The sequence below is a fragment of the Schistocerca cancellata genome, chromosome 2 (genome assembly GCF_023864275.1).
Source record: "Schistocerca cancellata isolate TAMUIC-IGC-003103 chromosome 2, iqSchCanc2.1, whole genome shotgun sequence".
NCBI classification, from domain to species: domain Eukaryota; kingdom Metazoa; phylum Arthropoda; class Insecta; order Orthoptera; family Acrididae; genus Schistocerca; species Schistocerca cancellata.
The window spans coordinates 1,142,113,903-1,142,134,081 of record NC_064627.1 but is presented as its reverse complement, the minus strand read 5'-3'; the positions used below and the strand labels follow the sequence as shown (position 1 = coordinate 1,142,134,081).

General features: G+C 37.6%; 1 protein-coding gene across 1 annotated transcript in view; it reads left to right on the top strand.

Moving 5' to 3' along the window:
* Nucleotides 1–16,980, top strand: part of LOC126163177 (dihydroorotate dehydrogenase (quinone), mitochondrial) — a 51,035-nt gene extending 34,055 nt beyond the window's left edge. The window contains exons 7-8 of the mRNA XM_049920128.1: nucleotides 7,910–8,069; nucleotides 15,367–16,980. Of these exons, the coding sequence (XP_049776085.1) occupies nucleotides 7,910–8,069; nucleotides 15,367–15,454 (248 nt within the window). The 3' untranslated portion in view covers nucleotides 15,455–16,980. The remainder of the gene's footprint in view (nucleotides 1–7,909; nucleotides 8,070–15,366) is intronic.
* The last annotated feature ends 3,199 nt before the right edge of the window (nucleotides 16,981–20,179 follow it).

Below are 20,179 nucleotides of genomic sequence, written 5' to 3'. Positions count from 1 at the left end.
TCTTCAATTTATTGTGCCGCAGATGCACATTTTTTTCCTTAATGTACTACTGGTGTTCCTGTTATCAGAGCAATATTCCACACAGTCCTGTTTGAAAAGTCATTTTATTGGAGGTGGCATGCCTTCGTTTTCCTCATGACCTTCAATCTTTGCTTAGTCAGATACTTGGGGACCTACACTTTTAACTCCAAAACACAGTGCAGCTTGGTATTTTTACATTAACAAATCACTGCCAGAGGAGCAAAAAGTGTTAAGTGTCAGAAAAATCCTAGATATGACAAGACCTGACCATAATCTAGCCTTTAGCCACTCGGGAAAGAATTAAAAAACTAGAATTCATGCTGAAATAAAAAGAAAGTAAGTAACCTGCAAGGATGGTTGTTGAAAGGATAGTTGCTGTAAACAAGAGAAGGAAGGCAGAAGGCTGTTATCTTTAAATAACTTTGATTTTAAAGAAACATGATAGTTGTTCTTTTTGAATGCAATTTGCAATCTCTCTCTCTCTCTCTCTCTCTCTCTCTCTCTCTCTCTCTCTCTCTCTCTCTCTCTCTGTCCACTTCCCCCTCCTCTCTCTAATCCCCTAATCCCCTTCACTGAAGAAGGAACTTCCCACATTTTTTTCTGCTCTAATTTTATTACTGCTACACATGCAATGTTTTATTGCTCTGTTAAGAAAAGAAATAATCTTAGCTTAGTCGTAGTGGAAATTCTTAAAACATGAAGAACCAGTGAGCTCAGCACAATATAGTGGCAGTCATACCATGGGCCAATGGAGTGATTAACACATGCTGAAAAACTCATCACTGAGAAGTTACTGCAGTGCATGAAGATTTCTAAATCTCTTTCACTCATTTGTGTGATAGATATTAGTCATTGTGCAATAACTTGTCCAGGTATCCTCAATGATGAGCTTGTCCCCTGTCCACACCCCACCCAAACTGCCAACAAGTTGGCAGGTAAAGTGCAAAGCATCAATAAACGTGCTGGTGACCAAACTGTTACTTGTGTGCTCCTCTGCTCTCGTGAACAGTAGTATTCTTTTTAATTCTATCCCCTTCTTCGAGCATTGGAGTGTTCTGCATTTGTCAGCTGATGCTGTGAACTAATGTTGTTGTATTAGTGTTGTTCTAGTAACAGTATTATATGTCTCAAGATAAGATTTGCCATAAAAAAGTAATCTGAGAACATGTTTGCTGTCTTTAAAGATATTGTGGGTTGTAAATCTCAAGAGAAGGTTGTGAATTTGTACTTTGAAATAGAGTGCAATAGTGGTGAACTAATTAAAGTTTTCAGTAGTGAAAGATAAGGAGAAAGAAAAGAAGGCAAATGAGAAAGTTAAAGTGTCACCAAGTCAGTCTCTCTTGGAAACAATGAGCAATCTTTTTTTTAGCCTCAAAGAAGCATTGTCATTCACTGAGAATATGTTGTCTCTTTGAAAATGCCTTTACGAGCTCGCCTTCAGGAAAAGAAAGTTCTCATTTTTGAAGTTTATTATCGAGGGAAGTGAGATAATGGCTTGTAGATTGTCATTGTGCAGTGAGGAACATTTCCTTTGAGGACATTGTGTGGCTTGACAAGACATGTTAATTTATGTCACATGAAACTTCCTGGCAGATTAAAACTGTGTGCCCGACCGAGACTCAAACTCGGGACCTTTGCCTTTCGCGGGCAAGTGCTCTACCATCTGAGCTACCGAAGCACGACTCACGGCCGGTACTCACAGCTTTACTTCTGCCAGTACCTCGTCTCCTACCTTCCTTGTCCTTGACAAAAGGCATGTGGATTGCACAGCCGAAGGAACAGCAAAAACACTGAGATGAGAGGGTGGCAGGTTGGTGAAATGGCGATTGCGAAAGGATGTGCTGTAATCAGGCTTCCTTCATACTTCCTTCATATCTTGCTCGTTTCAGTTCTATTGAACTTTTATGGGTCCAGGTGAAAAGTTATGCAGCAAGAAACAATAAAAAGTTTAATCCCAGTGATGTGGAAATGGTGATGAAAGAAGCTATTATGAAAGTTACCCCACATGACTGGTCTCAGTGTTCAAACCATTCCAAGAAAGTTGTTGAAGGAACACTGATCTGTGAAGGGTAAGTCAAAGAGATAGTGATTTCTGTCGGCCCCAGCACTAGTTGTGTGTCCAGGAAAGAGGACAGTGATGATTCTACCCTTGAAGTGCACCATATTCATGAATATTTATAAAACATTCATTGACATAAGTGCCCTGCTCGGTATTGGTGTTTGTTTATTACTTAACAATTCTTCACTGGTCTGTTAAAGACTGCACACAGGAAGTTGGTGTGCCATCTTTGGCTTGCAGTGACAACAGTCCTTCCTTCCACTCACTCTGCCCAGACTGACAAAAGCATCAAATTATTTTAATCACCCATACTGAGATGTATCAACTGCCCACGTACATCTGCACTCTTATTTGACAGTAGTGCATAGCTAAAATTGCATTGTGTGTAAACTAGTGTCTTGCACCCCTAGAACCTGCATTCTAGCCACTGTGTTTGATGGCAAGGAGTAGAGGAGGGAGTAGGGTGGCAGCTTTCTCATAATTTGTACATTGAAGCAACACTTCGGACGCTATTTTCCAATAGCTGTGGTCAGGTGTACTGGTGGATGGCTGTTAGTGCACTGTTGCCAGACAGAGAGTCACATACACTTCATAGTCACAAGTTCCTCTGTTACTCATAATAGTTTCTAAACTTCTAAAAATCAGTTACATTTTTTGCTGTGAAATATTGGTTTAGGCTATGTCAGTCATTTGTTATGTAAGCAATGTATGTTTACATTGTTTCAATTTCAAAACATTTTGAAAGTCTTGTTATTTAATTCCTTGTTTGCAGTCTACAATGTACAAAATTATTGTAGACAACAGTAGGTATTATATGTTTATATGAAGTGGAAATGTACATAAATTAGTGACAAAAATGCATATCATGGAAAAAGTAGAACTACTGGAATTTCAATCAAATTAGCACACCAACGAGAATTCATAATTGGTGTATATACCATATTCTAAATGCACTGATGTTAGCTATAAGAAAGCTGAAACGTAGACCTGCAATTAAACCAAATTGTAATGCAACTGATTGCTGTAAGTAATACCTACTTTGTTTTCCAAATTGTTGTACAGTCACGGAGCATACCAGTTCCCTATGGAATCCAATCTGCTATAAATGTTTTGGTTGTGAATGCTTTTATAACTGGACCTAAACTGAGAATAAAATGTAAAATGTCTCAGTATCCCATCTCAGTTTTCTTCACTTGTGTCATCCTCCTGATTGCATTTTTCTTCTTCTTCTTCTTTTTCTTCTTCTTCTTCTTCTTCTTCTTCTTCTTCTTTGCTGCTCCCCTCATCTGTGGTTGTTGAGTCATCATTGCCGTTGATATTATAGGCTCGTTTCAGTGTCTCGGGTGACTTCTTTCTCAAAATCTTCTTTCTGTAGATTTTCTGCATGCTGAACACATTTCTGCCATTGTTCAATTGTGGTATTTTCCATGGCTTCATGAAGTAAGCACTCGATATCTGTGATTTTAAATGTGTGGTTTTTTGCAGCTCGTTCTTTCTGTGACTTAGAAAGGTAATAAGTGTACTACTTGGTGCCCCCTGTCATGTGTTGGTAGACCTTGCTCGTAGATAGGTCTCATCCCTCATAATGTCTCAGCTCTTGTCTCTGTAGTTGAGAAGGCAATATTTTTCACATTTAGCTAAGTGGCTACGCCAACCTTTGTGTTTTCATTGCTGGAGCTCGGTTCCTGACTGCCGAATGATACTCAGTGTTGTCCATATGGGTGGTGGAACCTTCCTCCAATAAATTCAAAAACTAGTTTCAACCAATTCTTAAACTTAGCTATTTCATTTCAGAATGATAATCTTCTGATTTGTTTGTTTTGCTGCATCTGTAAACTAATTTACTTTCTTTATGAGAACCAGTCTTCACAGAGCCCACATGCACAACAATTAGCCTTGCTCCTTGCACAATAGGTACCTTAAGGCCCCCACTTTAGTTTGAATTCTGCCACATTTAATTTTGAGAAAGGTTTTGAGCAACCCAAGTTTCATCCAAATGGAATACAAGTCTCATGTCACCTGAAGTACGCATCAAATTTATCGTCTGCAAAAATTTAATTTTGGAGGCCACAATGTCATTGTGTTAAAGTAAAACTTGCCTGTTGTCTTTCTGATGCTTGTGTTTAAATACTATATCATTTAATATGCTTCTCACAGATCTAGCAGATCCAATAAAGGTCGTTCCCTATACACATTTCTGCATAGGTCTTGTGAAATATATTCTTTCCAGCAATGCAGTAAACTGAGCTTAAGCTACTGTGTATGAGGAAAGAATTTAGAACCCTTATTGCTGCTGTTATAGTTCTGTAATTCTTGCTGGAAGATAACTTGTAGGAACCTTTTAGTGATATAATTGAACCTGTTTAAAAGATGGTATAATACAGGGTGTTTCAAAAATGACCGGTATATTTGAAACGGCAATACAAACTAAACGAGCAGCGATAGAAATACACCGTTTGTTGCAATATGCTTGGGACAACAGTACATTTTCAGGCAGACAAACTTTCGAAATTACAGTAGTTACAATTGTCAACAACAGATGGCGCTGCGGTCTGGGAAACTCTATAGTACGATATTTTCCACATATCCACCATGCGTAGCAATAATATGGCGTAGTCTCTGAATGAAATTACCCGAAACCTTTGACAACGTGTCTGGCGGAATGGCTTCAAATGGTTCAAATGGCTCTGAGCACTATGGGACTCAACTGCTAAAGGTCATTAGTCCCCTAGAACTTAGAACTAGTTAAACCTAACTAACCTAAGGGCATCACAAACATCCATGGCCGAGGCAGGATTCGAACCTCCGACCGTAGCGGTCTTGCGGTTCCAGACTGCAGCGCCTTTAACCACACGGCCACTTCGGCCGGCGGAATGGCTTCACATGCAGATGAGATGTACTGCTTCAGCTGTTCAATTGTTTCTGGATTCTGGCGGTACACCTGGTCTTTCAAGTGTCCCCACAGAAAGAAGTCACAGGGGTTCATGTCTGGCGAATAGGGAGGCCAATCCACGCCGCCTCCTGTATGTTTCGGATAGCCCAAAGCAATCACACGATCATCGAAATATTCATTCAGGAAATTAAAGACGTCGGCCGTGCGATGTGGCCGGGCACCATCTTGCATAAACCACGAGGTGTTCGCAGTGTCGTCTAAGGCAGTTTGTACCGCCACAAATTCACGAAGAATGTCCAGATAGCGTGATGCAGTAATCGTTTCGGATCTGAAAAATGGGCCAATGATTCCTTTGGAAGAAATGGCGGCCCAGACCAGTACTTTTTGAGGATGCAGGGACGATGGGACTGCAACATGGGGCTTTTTGGTTCCCCATGTGCGCCAGTTCTGTTTATTGATGAAGCCGTCCAGGTAAAAATAAGCTTCGTCAGTAAACCAAATGCTGCCCACATGCATATCGCCGTCATCAATCCTGTGCACTATATCGTTAGCGAATGTCTCTGGTGCAGCAATGGTAGCGGCGCTGAGGGGTTGCCGCGTTTGAATCTTGTACGGATAGAGGTGTAAACTCTGGCGCATGAGACGATACGTGGACGTTGACGTCATTTGGACCGCAGCTGCAACACGGCGAACGGAAACCCGAGGCCGCTGTCAGATCACCTGCTGCACTAGCTGCGTGTTGCCCTCTGTGGTTGCCGTACGCGGTCGCCCTACCTTTCCAGCACGTTCATCCGTCACGTTCCCAGTCCGTTGAAATTTTTCAAACAGGTCCTTTATTGTATCGGTTTTCGTTCCTTTGGTTACATTAAACCTCCGTTGAAAACTTCGTCTTGTTGCAACAACACTGTGTTCTAGGCGGTGGAATTCCAACACCAGAAAAATCCTCTGTTCTAAGGAATAAACCATGTTGTCTACAGCACACTTGCACGTTGTGAACAGCACACGCTTACAGCAGAAAGACGATGTACAGAATGGCGCACCCACAGACTGCGTTGTCTTCTATATCTTTCACATCACTCGCAGCGCCATCTGTTGTTGAAAATTGTAACTACTGTAATTTCAAAAGTTTGTCCGCCTGAAAATGTACTGTTGTCCCAAGCATATTGCAACAAACGGTGTATTTCTATCGCTGCTCGTTTAGTTTGTATTGCCGTTTCAAATATACCGGTCATTTTTGAAACACCCTGTATAAACATCATCATCATTTGAGTCGGAACAATATTTGTCTGTCTAGAAGACAATAAAAACTTTTTAGTGCAGTACTGTGCCCGGTATGAGGTTTTATAGACTTCAGACAACACGTTATTGACCAGTTCCCTGCAGTTAAGTAGTAGTGGAGATTTTTTATACAAGCAGTTAGTCGGTCATAGATATGTTTCCTCCTATCATTTTATAGGTTGCTGGTTTTTGTCAGTTTACATTAGTTGTTAGCATTTTCCAGTGAAACTGCTACAAATGACTGGTACTGGCATATTTTAAAGAGGGCAGAGCACTTAAGTGTTTGAATTTAGAAACATGAAGTTGAATGGTATCAATATTTTTTTGTCCAGGAACAAAATTGAGCCCTGGAGAGAATTTTATGTTGTACTTTGTTATAATTTAATTTCTTATTTAAGTGAATATCAATTTCATAAGTGTAGGAAGAGATAGATTGCTACTTATAATACAGAAGACATGTCAAGTTGAAGGCAGGTGCGATTAAAAGACTCTCACATGAAGACACTCACATATAGCTTTTGTCCACAGCCTTCATCAGTAAAGAGAGTCACACACACAAGAAATCAAAGAACACCTCACACACAGATGACCGCCAACTGCAGCATCTTGGGCCGGCTGGAGTTGTCGGTCATGTGTGTGTGAGGTGTGCTTGCTTTACTTGCTTGTGTGTGTGTGTGTGTGTGTGTGTGTGTGTGTGTGTGTGTGTGTGTGTGTGTGTCTTTAGTGATGAAGGCTGTAGCCGAATGCTATATGTGAGTTTCTTTTAGTCGTGCCTGTCTGCAACTTGACGTGTCATCCTTACATTAAGTAGTACTCTCTTTCCTATATTGTTGATATTCCTACCTGGAGTTCCCATTGTTAAATTTCATAAGTGTCTGGTAAATTATTTCGAAAACTTTCCTAAATCATATGCTGAAGTTCAGTTGCTGTACAGAATTAAACTATGAAAGGAATAATCTTAAAGAAGATCTTTATTCGGCCAGAGAATAGTAAAGAGTGAGCACATAGCTTCTATGGGAATCTTATGAAATAAGAGGTCACACCACATTCAGGGAATCAGACCTGTCTCTGAATATTAGGTCAGGGTCCTAAACATATATAGAGCAATGTGGTTCTAAAATGCCATCTGTCTTACATTTCAACAGTCTAATTGGTGCCATTAAATATTGCATAGGGAACCTGAATTGTATCTGTAATCCAGAAAGACAGCACCAGTCGACTGTGTGGTGTTCTCAATGTGTCTCCACCTTGAATGATGCACTGAGCAAGGAGTTAGATTGTCATCACATCTTTCTTTTAAAGGCAGCTCATTGAGTGAAAACATCTTTTCATGTTATGTTACAACTACATAATTTCTCACTAAGCAATAATAACAATAATAATATTACTCCAGTGTTAGACATGACATAGCAAACTAGAATGAGTAAGGAAGGCAAAAACGTAATGGCTGATTTTTAAAGCTGCTTGTGTATATTGGGCAAGTGGAGTATTTAGAAAAAAAGAAGTGTGTTTCTCAAAAACATTCATTTGTATAATAATATACTGGTACATTCAGCATGAATCTTATTACATTCTAAATTGAGTGAATGAGTCGTCATAAATTAAACAGTTTTGGTATCATGATTGAGCTGTTACAATTTCAATAAATTTTATTTTAGGAAAGATACCAATCATTGGAGTTGGAGGCATTTTCACTGGCCAAGATGCGTATGACAAAATATGTGCTGGTGCTTCCGCTGTGCAGCTGTACACTTCCTTCATTTTCTATGGTCCACCTCGTATTACACGAATTAAAAAAGAACTTGATGAGTTACTCAGGTACGTATTATCAATTTTATATTAACTGTAGTTCCCATATGAGTTAGGTGTACTAATGAAACATTGAAAAATGTTAAACTTTCAAGACTTCCCCCTTCACTCCTGGTACTTGGCTGTGAACTGTGGTATTATGGGATCTTTTAAAATATCAGGTTGCAAAATACAGAAATGTGATAGAAATATGATTTTTGCTTCATTTGAAAGGGAAAAGTAATTACAGTAGATGAATATGGTTTATTTTAGAATATGCCATGCAAACAGACACACTAATGAAAAAGAAGAAGAAAAAATTGTGAAAAAACAGTTTTATATGCTCTCTCTGCAGAGTAGCACAGTTATTATTCTGTCTACATTTACAAAAATAGTTCTGGAAAGTCTAAAAGTAGCTACCCTTAAGCAAGAGTTGTTGTTGTTGTTGTTGTTGTTGTTGTCTTCAGTCCTGAGACTGGTTTGATGCAGATCTCCTTGCTACTCTATCCTTTGCAAGCTTCTTCATATCCCAGTACCTATTGCAGCCTACATCCTTCTGAATCTGCTTAGTGTATTCATCTCTTGGTCTCCCTCTACGATTTTTACCCTCCACGCTGCCCTCCAGTACCAAATTGGTGATCCTTTGATGCCTCAGAACATGTCCTACCAACCGATCCCTTCTTCTAGTCAAGTTGTGCCACAAACTCCTCTCCTCCCCAATTCTGTTCAATACCTCCTCATTAGTTATGTGATCTACCCATCTAATCTTCAGCATTCTTCTGTAGCACCACATTTCGAAAGCTTCTATTCTCTTCTTGTCTAAACTATTTATTGTCCATGTTTCACTTCCATACATGGCTACACTCCATACAAATACTTTCAGAAATGACTTCCTGAGACTTAAATCTATACTCGATGTTAACAAATTTCTCTTCTTCAGAAACGCTTTCCTTCCCATTGCCAGTCTACATTTTATATCCTCTCTACTTCAACCATCATCAGTTATTTTGCTCCCCAAATAGCAAAATTCCTTTACTACTTTAAGTGTCTCATTTCCTAATCTAATTCCCTCAGCGTCATCCAACTTAATTCAACTACATTCCATTATCCTCGTTTTGCTTTTGTTGATGTTCACCTTATACCATCCTTTCAAGACACTGTCCATTCCATTCAACTGCTCTTCTAAATCCTTTGCTGTCTCCGACAGAATTACAATGTCATCAGGCAACCTCAAAGTTTTTATTTCTTCTCCATGGATTTTAATACCTACTCCAAATTTTTCTTTTGTTTCCTTTACTGCTTGCTCAATATACAGATTGAATAGCATCGGGGAGAGGCTACAACCCTGTCTCACTCCCTTCCCAACCACTGCTTCCCTTTCATGCCCCTCGACTCTTATGACTGCCATCTGGTTTCTGTACAAATTGTAAATAGCCTTTCGCTCCCTGTATTTTACCCCTGCCACCTTCAGAATTTGAAAGAGAGTATTCCAGTCAACATTGTCAAAAGCTTTCTCTAAGTCTACAAATGCTAGAAACATAGGTTTGCCTTTCCTTAATCTTTCTTCTAAGATAAGGCGTAGGGTCATTATTGCCTCACGTGTTCCAACATTTCTACGGAATCCAAACTGATCGTCCCCAAGGTCAGCGTCTACCAGTTTTTCCATTCGTCTGTAAAGAATTTGCGTTAGTATTTTGCAGCTGTGACTTATTAAACTGATAGTTCGGTAATTTTCACATCTGTCAACACCTGCTTTCTTTGGGATTGGAATTACTATATTCTTCTTGAAGTCTGAGGGAATTTCGCCTGTCTCATACATATTTCTCAACAGATGGTAGAGTTTTGTTAGGCCTGGCTCTCCCAAGGCTGTCAGTAGTTCTAATGGAATGTTGTCTACTCCCGGGGCCTTGTTTCGACTTAGGTCTTTCAGTGCTCTGTCAAACTCTTCACGCAGTATCATATCTCCCATTTCATCTTCATCTACCTCCTCTTCCATTTCCATAATATTGTCCTCAAGAACATCGCCCCTGTGTGGACCCTCTATATACTCCTTCCACCTTATTATGTATTTTATGTAATTCAGATGTAATTAATTTTGATGTTGTAATCTTGGAAGCACTGTGGGATACAAAGACCAAAGTTGCAGTTCTTGCACCACTATCTACTTTCCTTCCTTTTGTGGTTACCATTCTCTTCTTTCATGTCTGAGCACACCTTGCAGTATCAAGTTGTATTCACTCTGCTTGCAGTAGGTGGAACTGTCTTTGAAAGATGCCATGCAAATGTTCTTTCAGTTTGTTAGGATGAATTGGGTTGTTGCTGAAAAAATGTCTCCTCCATTTTCAGCATATTTCTTCCCCAGTATGTTTATAATGTCTACCACTTCAGTATTTCAGGCAAATTGATAGTAGCTGGGAAGCTGATATACTCTTGTCAGGGCCACTTTTATTGTTTTTGTAGTCAATAATTACTTCTGACTTTATGATTTCTGCTATTCCTCCCTTGGGCCTCGCTGAGATAGCGGTGGTAGTATCCTTATGTTTTGTGGAAAGACAATAAACATCACATATTGACTTCACTGCCAAGAGGTGTGCTTACCTTTGAAAATCTGCATGTTGCAGTTCTTTCCTGTTCTTCATACCATAACCACTCTGAGTTTTATTTTCCCACAGCATGTCCTGAAGAGATGGGTTTGTGTAGTATCTATCCATACCTTTATTATGTCCTTTGCCAAAGTTCTCTGCACGCAATCTATGTACAAGGCCCTGGATACTGTTGTGAATATTTCCTACAGAACGTGTGTATAAATCACAGTTTACCACAAATCTGATTGCTGAATGGAGAGAGCATACAATTGTATCCCCCCCCCCATACACCCTAAAGCCAAACCTGCTGCGAAAAGAACACATTGCCTCAACATACTGGGATGAGAACTACTTTGATATTTCCTTGCAAAAAAATCACAGAAAGGCATTACTTTATGAAGTGGGCCATGCTTTTCTTCACCCCTGCTGACCTATGTAACATTACATGTGTAATGTGGACAGTATAGCTCAAAATCAATTGTGACTGAACAATTTACTCTCTTTATCTGTCTGCAGAAACAGGTCTGTTAACCAATAATCAATGAGTTTTGGCAATATGAGTATGCACATGTGCAAAATAGTACTATAAAATCAGTAAATTTCATGTGACTTTACTGCAGGCCATTTATACTATACAGAGATTATTTTTAAATTGCCTTTACATTCCATTGTGTCAATAGCATACTGATTCCTTTAATTTTTGGTGTCTCAACTGTGCACTTGTTAAAGAAATAACTAAAATATTAAAACTCCTCAGTAGCATCTGAAAAAATGAGTTTACTCCAACTTCTTCCAGGAATGCAGGCAGTGTGGCTGATCATCTAGTTCCTAGTAGTCTTGTTGTCTTTCCTTAGCAATACTCACCTGAGCCAGGTACCACAAATTATGACTGATGCTCTGTACCATTGTCTGCATAGCAAAAAAATCCTTCCACCAATACTTGAAAGTCACAAATGTGAATGAAATAGTGAACACAGTACAAAAAGGCTGGAATTAACCACTCACTTTACACCCAACATAAGCACAGGCGTACCTGAATCAGTACTTGTACTCTTGTCTGGAGAGTACATAATTTGGATACAGAACTGCAAGAGTTGTTTTTCATGTAATTTTGGCAAGAGAATTGTTTCAACCTCCACTATAAAATGTCGTTCTGTATTCTCTTTTTTTTTTTGCCATCTGTAGGTACCCTATTTAAAATGCTCACTTTATACTTGATGACATACTGGTATCTCAACTATGACATACTGGTATCTCAACTATCACTACACAGCAAAGAAGATAATTACAAACTTAACACCCCTACCCCATCAGTATTTTCAATTTCTGATCCAGGATCCCCATATAAAATATCTAAAACATCTCTTGTCAGTTTGCCAATAAGCACTGTCCTTTGGTCAAAGAACGATGAACTGCCTCCATCTTGTGTGATGAAACAACTTCCGGGACAAATCAAGTGACCTTCAGGTAGCCGATTAACACTCACCCATATGGGATACAGGCACCGTCAACATCAGGGTGAGAGCACCCATAGGGCATACAGATGCTGAGCTCTAAGTGTTAAGTTTGTAATTATCTTCTTTGCTGTGTTGTGATAGTTGAGATACCAGTATGTCGTAGTTGAGATACCAGTATGTCATAGTTGAGATACCAGTATGTCATCAAGTATAAAGTGAGCATTTTAAGTAGGGTACCTAAAGATGCATTTTAAGTAGGGTACCTAAAGATGGCAAAAAAAAAGAAGAGAATACAGCAAGACATTTTATAGTGGAGGTTGAAACAATTCTCTTGCCAAAATTACATGAAAAACAACTCTTGCTGTTCTGTATCGAAGTTATGTACTCTTCTAGCATCACTAAATTGCTAATGTAATCCATTTTTAAAGTTCAAGGAAAGAGAAATCATTTGTCAAAAAGTTCGATGAATAATAATATAAAGAAAGAGGTACTCATCTTTTTGTTTGTCCTTAATACAGTGCACAGTGTTTTCCTTGGAGATGATCTCAAGCCTCAGGATTTTGTTGACAAAATGAAGACACTTTCTCATTACATCACATCACATGTTTTATTTCACATTTTAACTTGTCACAACAGTAAAAATACCTCATTCAGCTGATTAGCACTAAAGAGAGCTTTTTACCCATGCCTTTAAGAGAGAAGATTACTGAAAGACAATTTGACACTTATTCATTTGACATACATTAAAACATAAGCTTCTAGTATGTTCTAGAAGCTGTATTGCCCAAATTTATTATTATAATAACATCCAGTTCTTGTGTTATTAACAATTTAGCATAAACTTGTCTTATTCATTCTTGCAAAAATCAAAGGAATAAAATAATGATGAAAGTTATTTTATAAAGTTGCAAAATAGAAATTTTGGGATTCCAAAATATGCCATTAGTAATGCAAAATAGAGATTTTGGGATTCCAAAGTATACCATTGGTAAAGGACAGAATATGCTTAGCTTTTACACAATATTGAACTGTGTATGAAAGAATTAAGGATGTTTTTAGAACATCATAATGGTTTTCTGTTAAGTGAACAACAAATTTCCATAAAACATTACTTAAATGAAACTTGGAAAAATACTTGAAACATATGACATTTGCTATAACTAATGTAAAGTGAAATCTGTAGTATAACTAATTTGTATGACCAAAAACTTTTACGTTGAAGGATACAACTAATGTTTCAATATGTTGCAAAATAATTTGGAAAAGTATAGAATTTTTGTAAATACTTTAGGATATTGTGTTAGTTCAGTAGACATGAATCCTGTATCTTATAGCCACTTGAATGAGCATTGCCCACCCCCCCACCAAAAAAAAAAAAAAAAAAAAAAAAAAAAAAAAAAAAAAAAAAAAAAAAAAGAGAGAGAGAGAGAGAGAGAGAGAGAGAGAGAGAGAGAGAGATGGAAAAGTAGCTTTTTGTAAACTGACAGTGGTATCACCAACTGTATTTGACATGAGGATTGACATAGGCTTCTAGGTAATTTTGGTTTGTTATAAGTTTTATTGTGGCAGAAGTTTCATTTAGCAATCCAGAGTTATCAGAGTGGCCAAAAGGAAAACTATTCACCAGCTTCAGATGTTAAGTTTTCATTCTGATTTAGGGGTAATTTATTATAAAACTGATAATCACCGAAATGTTTCTGAAATAGAAGACAGTACTGCAGTAATGATTTTGGAAAACCAAATCATTGTGGGAGAGAAGATAATAAGTATAATTTCTGATTATAGGAAATATAGCTTTGCAGATTTCAGCCTGAGTTACTACTGTTTCTTTCCAGTTTTAAGAATTCTTATCCCTTCCTGCATAATGACTTGCACTGAACTGATGCCCCACCACTCCCTCCCCAAAATGTCTCCCTACACCCTCCAAAATCATCATCTACACATTAGTGTACATTTTTTGCAGTAGCGACTTTTTATAACATTGGTTAAATTCCTTCCAGTAAAAAGTAAATAAATTGATGTGGATATCCGCAACTGGGTAACATATTTGTAAAATAAGACTGACTTTCATTTGTAGTGAGAATTTCTTACTACAATTGATGTAGATTCTTATTTTACAAAATAGTAAATGATTCTCATTATCAGAAAATTTCCCCCCTTTCTATTCTGTTGAATTAGTTTTTACAAGTTGTTTTACTAAGAACTGTATGAAGATCTGCTGTTCATTTTTCTCTTAGTTCACCCATTTGTTGCCCTGTGGAAAGTGTGAGAAATTAAAATGCATCAGTCCAGAACTTTAGTATATTATCTATTTTACCATTTCACAATCTTTTGCACTGATCTGAGTGAGCTCAGTAGCCTTTTTCTGCAGTTAACTGCTCTTTACTAAAGTGTTTTACCATTTCTTTTTTCTGTTTTGTATTTCTGGTGAAATGTCGACTATAGAAAGAATAATCTGTTATGTAAGACTTGTTAGTGTACACAGCTGTGGAGTGTTACTTTAAGATTCTGTAGAGGATTCGTCGTGATTGTCAATACAAATATTCACTCTGACTGTCACTCACTGTAGCTACAATTTCTTCCTTAATGCACTTCTGTCAATGTGTAAATTTTAATATAATTGAAAGGTTTGTCATCTCTGAAGTCAGTGCTGAAGAGTAAAACAAAAAACAAAGTGTAAAACATCAGCATGAAGCCACAGCCCATGAAAATCTCCACCTAATCAGTTTCAACTTTGTATAGCTCCTCAGAGAGAGGGTGTAAACAAGGTAGGCAGTAACATGTTTTCAGCCCACCAGGACTTCAGGGGGAAAGGGGGCTGTATGTATAAACGAGGCATAGCAATTGAGTGTCATCCATGTTTCCCAAATACCCACATTTGTAACCCTGGCAAAATCACTCCCGTACACTTAAAACACTTAAACAGATTGGGAAAAGTACAGTATTGTGTAGTAACAAGACCATAGCACTCTGAGGATTAATTTTAGGTGAACTTGTACATTTCTTTAGCTATTTTAGTATTGAATGTTATAAATTTATGTGTGAGTCTGATTCATCACTCAGTTATTTAGAAGTATCCAATAACAAATAACTTAACAAAGACAGGAAGCTGTTTGTTTGTTCACCTGTAGAGTCTGTTGTGTCTCAGATTCAAAGTTATTCAATGAGTTCATACTGTTAGTTTTAGTAAAATGTTTCATTTATGTCATGTCTTTCTTTCCTGAATACTGATGTGATTTGATGGTAACTCACTCACTACTATGATTATTTGTTATTATTTTTCAGAATAAATAATTACCAGTCAGTTGAGGAGGCTGTTGGGACAAAAGCATTAAAACTTACAGAAAAGAGATCATGGTGGCCACTGTGGTGAAGACTGTATGGACACATTATTTATTATGTGCCATATGCAAGTGCAATTGATTGCCTGGCTTTTAAACCAGGAACAGTTGAAGTTTTTGAAATTTGTGTGTATCTATTTTTCAGCAGCTCTGTAAGGAGCTGTGAATGAAACTAAGTCACTAGTTGATAGTAGTCAAAATATTGTTTTACATTCATATGGAATTCACTGAACATGTATATATAGTGTCCTGACAGTAGGTAAATAATGCCATTTCCTTATCTTATGACATTACTTCACATGATACTAAACTCTGTATGCACCCAGCACACACTATGTGCTGCAAATCAGATGAAACAAAAACTTCAGTATTTCAGCATGCAACTCTTTGTAGCATTCAAGTAGTCATGAGCAGCTCATTATCATACTATCAGTGTTGTGGGAACAAACTAAACGAACATAAACTGTCACTAATTGGAACTTTAATGTACTGTGGTGCTTTTGATCCATAAATGCTGCACAATTTCATTCAGAAGATAGCTGACAGATCCAGCAGAATAATTTGGGGAACATCTAAATACACTTATATTCTCTTCTTCATTTGAACTTTCAAGTGCATTTTCCTTTTTGTGTAATACTCTCTATTCATATAACAAATGGCAAAAAAAAAAAAAAAAAAAAAAAAATTAATACTGCTCAACCAAGTGACTGTTATATTAACAGCCTGGGATCAATTATATTTAGAACAAATGGTGAACCAGCAGAGAGGGAACTGTAAAACTTCTGCAGAATGCATTGATTTGTGCTCCAGTTCTCCTCTTCATTTTACTTTGGTGATAAAAGGCTGAGAGATTGTGCTCTCCAGAATTATTTATTGGTAGTAACTAACTTCAAACTGCATTGGCTTGATACTAGTTCACCAGTAACTGTGAAATGCTGGGCACAATTTTGATCTTGAGAACAGTACTTCAAGACATTTTTATTAATCCAGGTGCAAAAATATTTACATTGATACAGGTGTAACATTAACTTCCCTGTTTACAAAGTCAAACAATTGTGATAGTTTATATCACAGCATTGGGGTGCTGTCAACTTCTAACACTTTGTTGTTATTACATTTTTCTTTTTTATTGTGTATGGTTCAAAGTGAAACCTTGTAAAGTAAAAAACCAAGTTTTAGCTTTAACATTAAGTATTGATTAAATCATGTTACTGCTTTCCTAGTTTGCATTTTGGTAATGCACAGCTCCTCATGTGGAAGGAAGTTTAATGCAACCATTGTGTTTCTGTTTAGTAGCTGAATATGGTTGTGACATGACACAGTATATTGCTTGAAGTTTGTGTAGAAAAGGGAAAGTCATATTTATATGCAGTTAGACACATACTAGAAACACATAGGCAGTCAGTTCTGTACAGTATTATTCTTAAACAACAGCTCTCTGGAAATTTGCATTTATTGATAATTTTATAATGACTACACAAAACTCAAAATGTCTTTAAAATCTGCTGTATTTCTCAATGGCATTTACTAATAATAAAACTTTCTTTAGCATTTTCAACATTGATTTAGTCCTTGCTAAAAGTATGAAATTACATTAATATGATTTGTTTCCAACATCATGATGAACCATTTCATATGAGTGGTTACTGTATGTGATGTTGGATCAGGAGAGAAATTTTTATTGCCCGGTTGCACATGACAAATGTACAATCATAAAAAAGGATCAGATCCCTAGATTAGGCTTGGCTTACGGTTCCAGTAATGAGGACGGCTGCAACATTTATTGATCTAAATTAACATAGACTGCAGGCTACACTACAGATCAGTCTGCCACCATTACACTCTAGAGCCATGAGTTTAGATTTGTTATTGTGGTCTTCAGTCTGAAACCTGGTTTGATGCAGCTCTTCATGCCACTGTATCCTTTGCAAGTCTCTTCATCTCAAAATAACGGTTGCAACCGTCATCCATTTGAACCTGAGTGCTGTACTTGTTTTGCGGTCCCCATCTGCAAATTTTGCTCCCTGCACTTCCCTCCAGTACTAGATCAACTATTCCTTGTGTCTTAGTATGCATTCTATCATCTGATCTCCTCTTTTAGTCAATTTATGCCATTTGGTTCATTTCTTCTGAATTATTTTAAGAACTACCTCATTAGTTATCCAATCTATCCCTCAAATCTACAGTGTTCTTATGTAACACCATATTTCAAAAGTTTCTATTCTCCTCCTGTCTAAACTTTTCACTTTTGTACAATGCTACACTCCAGGCAAATGCCTTCAGAAGAGATTTCCTAACTCTTACATTGATATCTGTTGTTGTTGTTGTGGTCTTCAGTCCAGAGACTGGTTTGATGCTGCTCTCCATGCTACTATATCCTGTGCAAGCTTCTTCGTCTCCCAGTACCTACTGCAACCTACATCCTTCTGAATCTGCTTAGTGTATTCATCTCTTGGCCTCCCTCTACGATTTTTACCCTCCACGCTGCCCTCCAATACTAAATTGGTGATCCCTTGATGCCTCAAAGCATGTCCTACCAACCGGTCCCTTCTTCTTGTCAAGTTGTGCCACAAACTCCTCCCCAATTCTATTCAATACCTCCTCATTAGTTATGTGATCTGCCCATCTAATCTTCAGCATTCTTCTGTAGCACCACATATCGAAAGCTTCTATTCTACTCTTGTCCAGACTATTTATCGTCCATGTTTCACTTCCATACAAGGCTACACTCCATATAAATACTTTCAGAAATGACTTCCTGATGCTTAAATCTATACTCGATCTTAACAAATTCTTCAGAAACGCTTTCCTTCCCATTGCCAGTCTACATTTTATATCCTCTCTGCTTCGACCGTCATCAGTCATTTTGCTCCCCAAATAGCAAGACTACTTTAAGTGTCTCATTTCCTAATCTAATTCCCTCAGCATCACCCGACTTAATTCGAATACTTTTCGCTGAGTGTTTTTTGAATTTTTTTTCCATTAACCTTTTTACAGTAGTTATTTAAAAATATGTTGACACCAACCCAAACAACACTTTTCATTATTGCCTGGGATGAATGTCCATTGCAGCATAGCCCATCAAATAATAAAAAGTCATTTTCTTGAAGAGTACCAAGTGCTACTGCACAGGCAATAGCATGTTGATTCGTACAAACAAGAAAATCTCTTTCATGTTCTTTGAGAAATTTGCTGACGACAATATAAGTGTAGACAACCATATTAACAGAATCTTCCGTCGGTTCTTGGTAGAACAATATTATAATAAATGAAAAGCACCAGTTTGCTTTTGTTCTACAATATTACTTTTATTGTTAACCAGTTTTCAGCTTACAAGGCCATCTTCAGACATTTACTGAGTATTATCACCAAAGAAGTTAAATGTTAGCAGACAACATTGGAAGGAAGTAACACATCTAGACTGAAGTAGAAACATGCAGTAAGTAACATCTTTGCAATGAAAAAGTAAAAACTGAACAATACATAAATAACAATGTAGTAGACAGGAAAACCTTTAGCACAAAATAGGATTAGCATGCCTACATAACAGTTTCTAGTAATAAACAAAACTAATAAAATGAAATAAAATTAGTACTAGACAAGGCTGCATCAGGAGGTATGAAACATGGAGAGTGATACACAACCAATTAAAAGAAGAGACAGTTGTCAATGTAAATACAGAATACATAAGGAACTTAAGCAATATCAATAAGATAAACAGAAATTAATAAATGGAAGTGTTTGAGGGAACCTACAGTTTGAGAGTGTGGTGGTACTGCAGTTTAACATTAACATTATAATCAAAGCAGTGGCTGTGTACCAGTTTTCATTAAATAAATGAGCAAAGTAAAATATGAACAGTATTTGATGAGACAACTACAAGGGGTGTAAACATGGACAGTAATACAAGTACCAGTTAAAAGAAAGCCTTAACTATTGAAACTACAGTCTATGTGGAATACAAGGACAACTTCAACAAATAAAACAACTTAATGAATACAGGAAAATGGGAATATGTAGGAAGAGAGAGTGTGGGAAGTAATGAACAACAAAGTTGATTATATGAAGTTTAGGAGAGGGGAAGTGTTGAGGTGTGTCTGGTCATTTAGGATGAGATCTGGACTGTGAGCAATATGTTTCTTAATTTCCAGGGCTTCCAGCAGGTTGAGTTTATTGCCTTTGTTTGCTACACTGGCTGGTAGTTGTGACCCTCACTCAGTACATGCTCAGCAAATGCAGAGTCTGAATTCTGCAACCTCCAGCTGCAGTCGTGTTCAGCCAGCCTAGTTGATATGTCTCTGCCTCACTGACCAAAGTAAAATTTGTCACAATCAGAACAGGTTATTTTATATACCCCACTGTTGGCTACTAACTGGATCTTGTCTTTGCTATTAAAAACACACTGGGTTGTCTTTCCTGACATAGTAGCAAAGCCTATACTTGCAGGATTTCAGTGCTTCGGCTACAATCTGTGATACCTGACCTAGAAATGGTAGTGTACACCATTTCTTGCAGACAGTGGATGGGGAAGCAGGTGGGGCATAGAGGAGGGGTATAATTTTCCGGTTTTGTTTCCTGTACAAGATGTGGTCAATAAGAACTGAATTGTAGCCATTGGCTGTGGCAATAAATTTTATTGTATCTAACTCTGTTTTAAAATCATCTCTGGACATGGGGATGGATATGCGACAGTGTACCATTGAGTGGAAAGCTGCATGTTTGTGAGCTATGGGGTGTTGTGAGCAAGAAGGTATTAT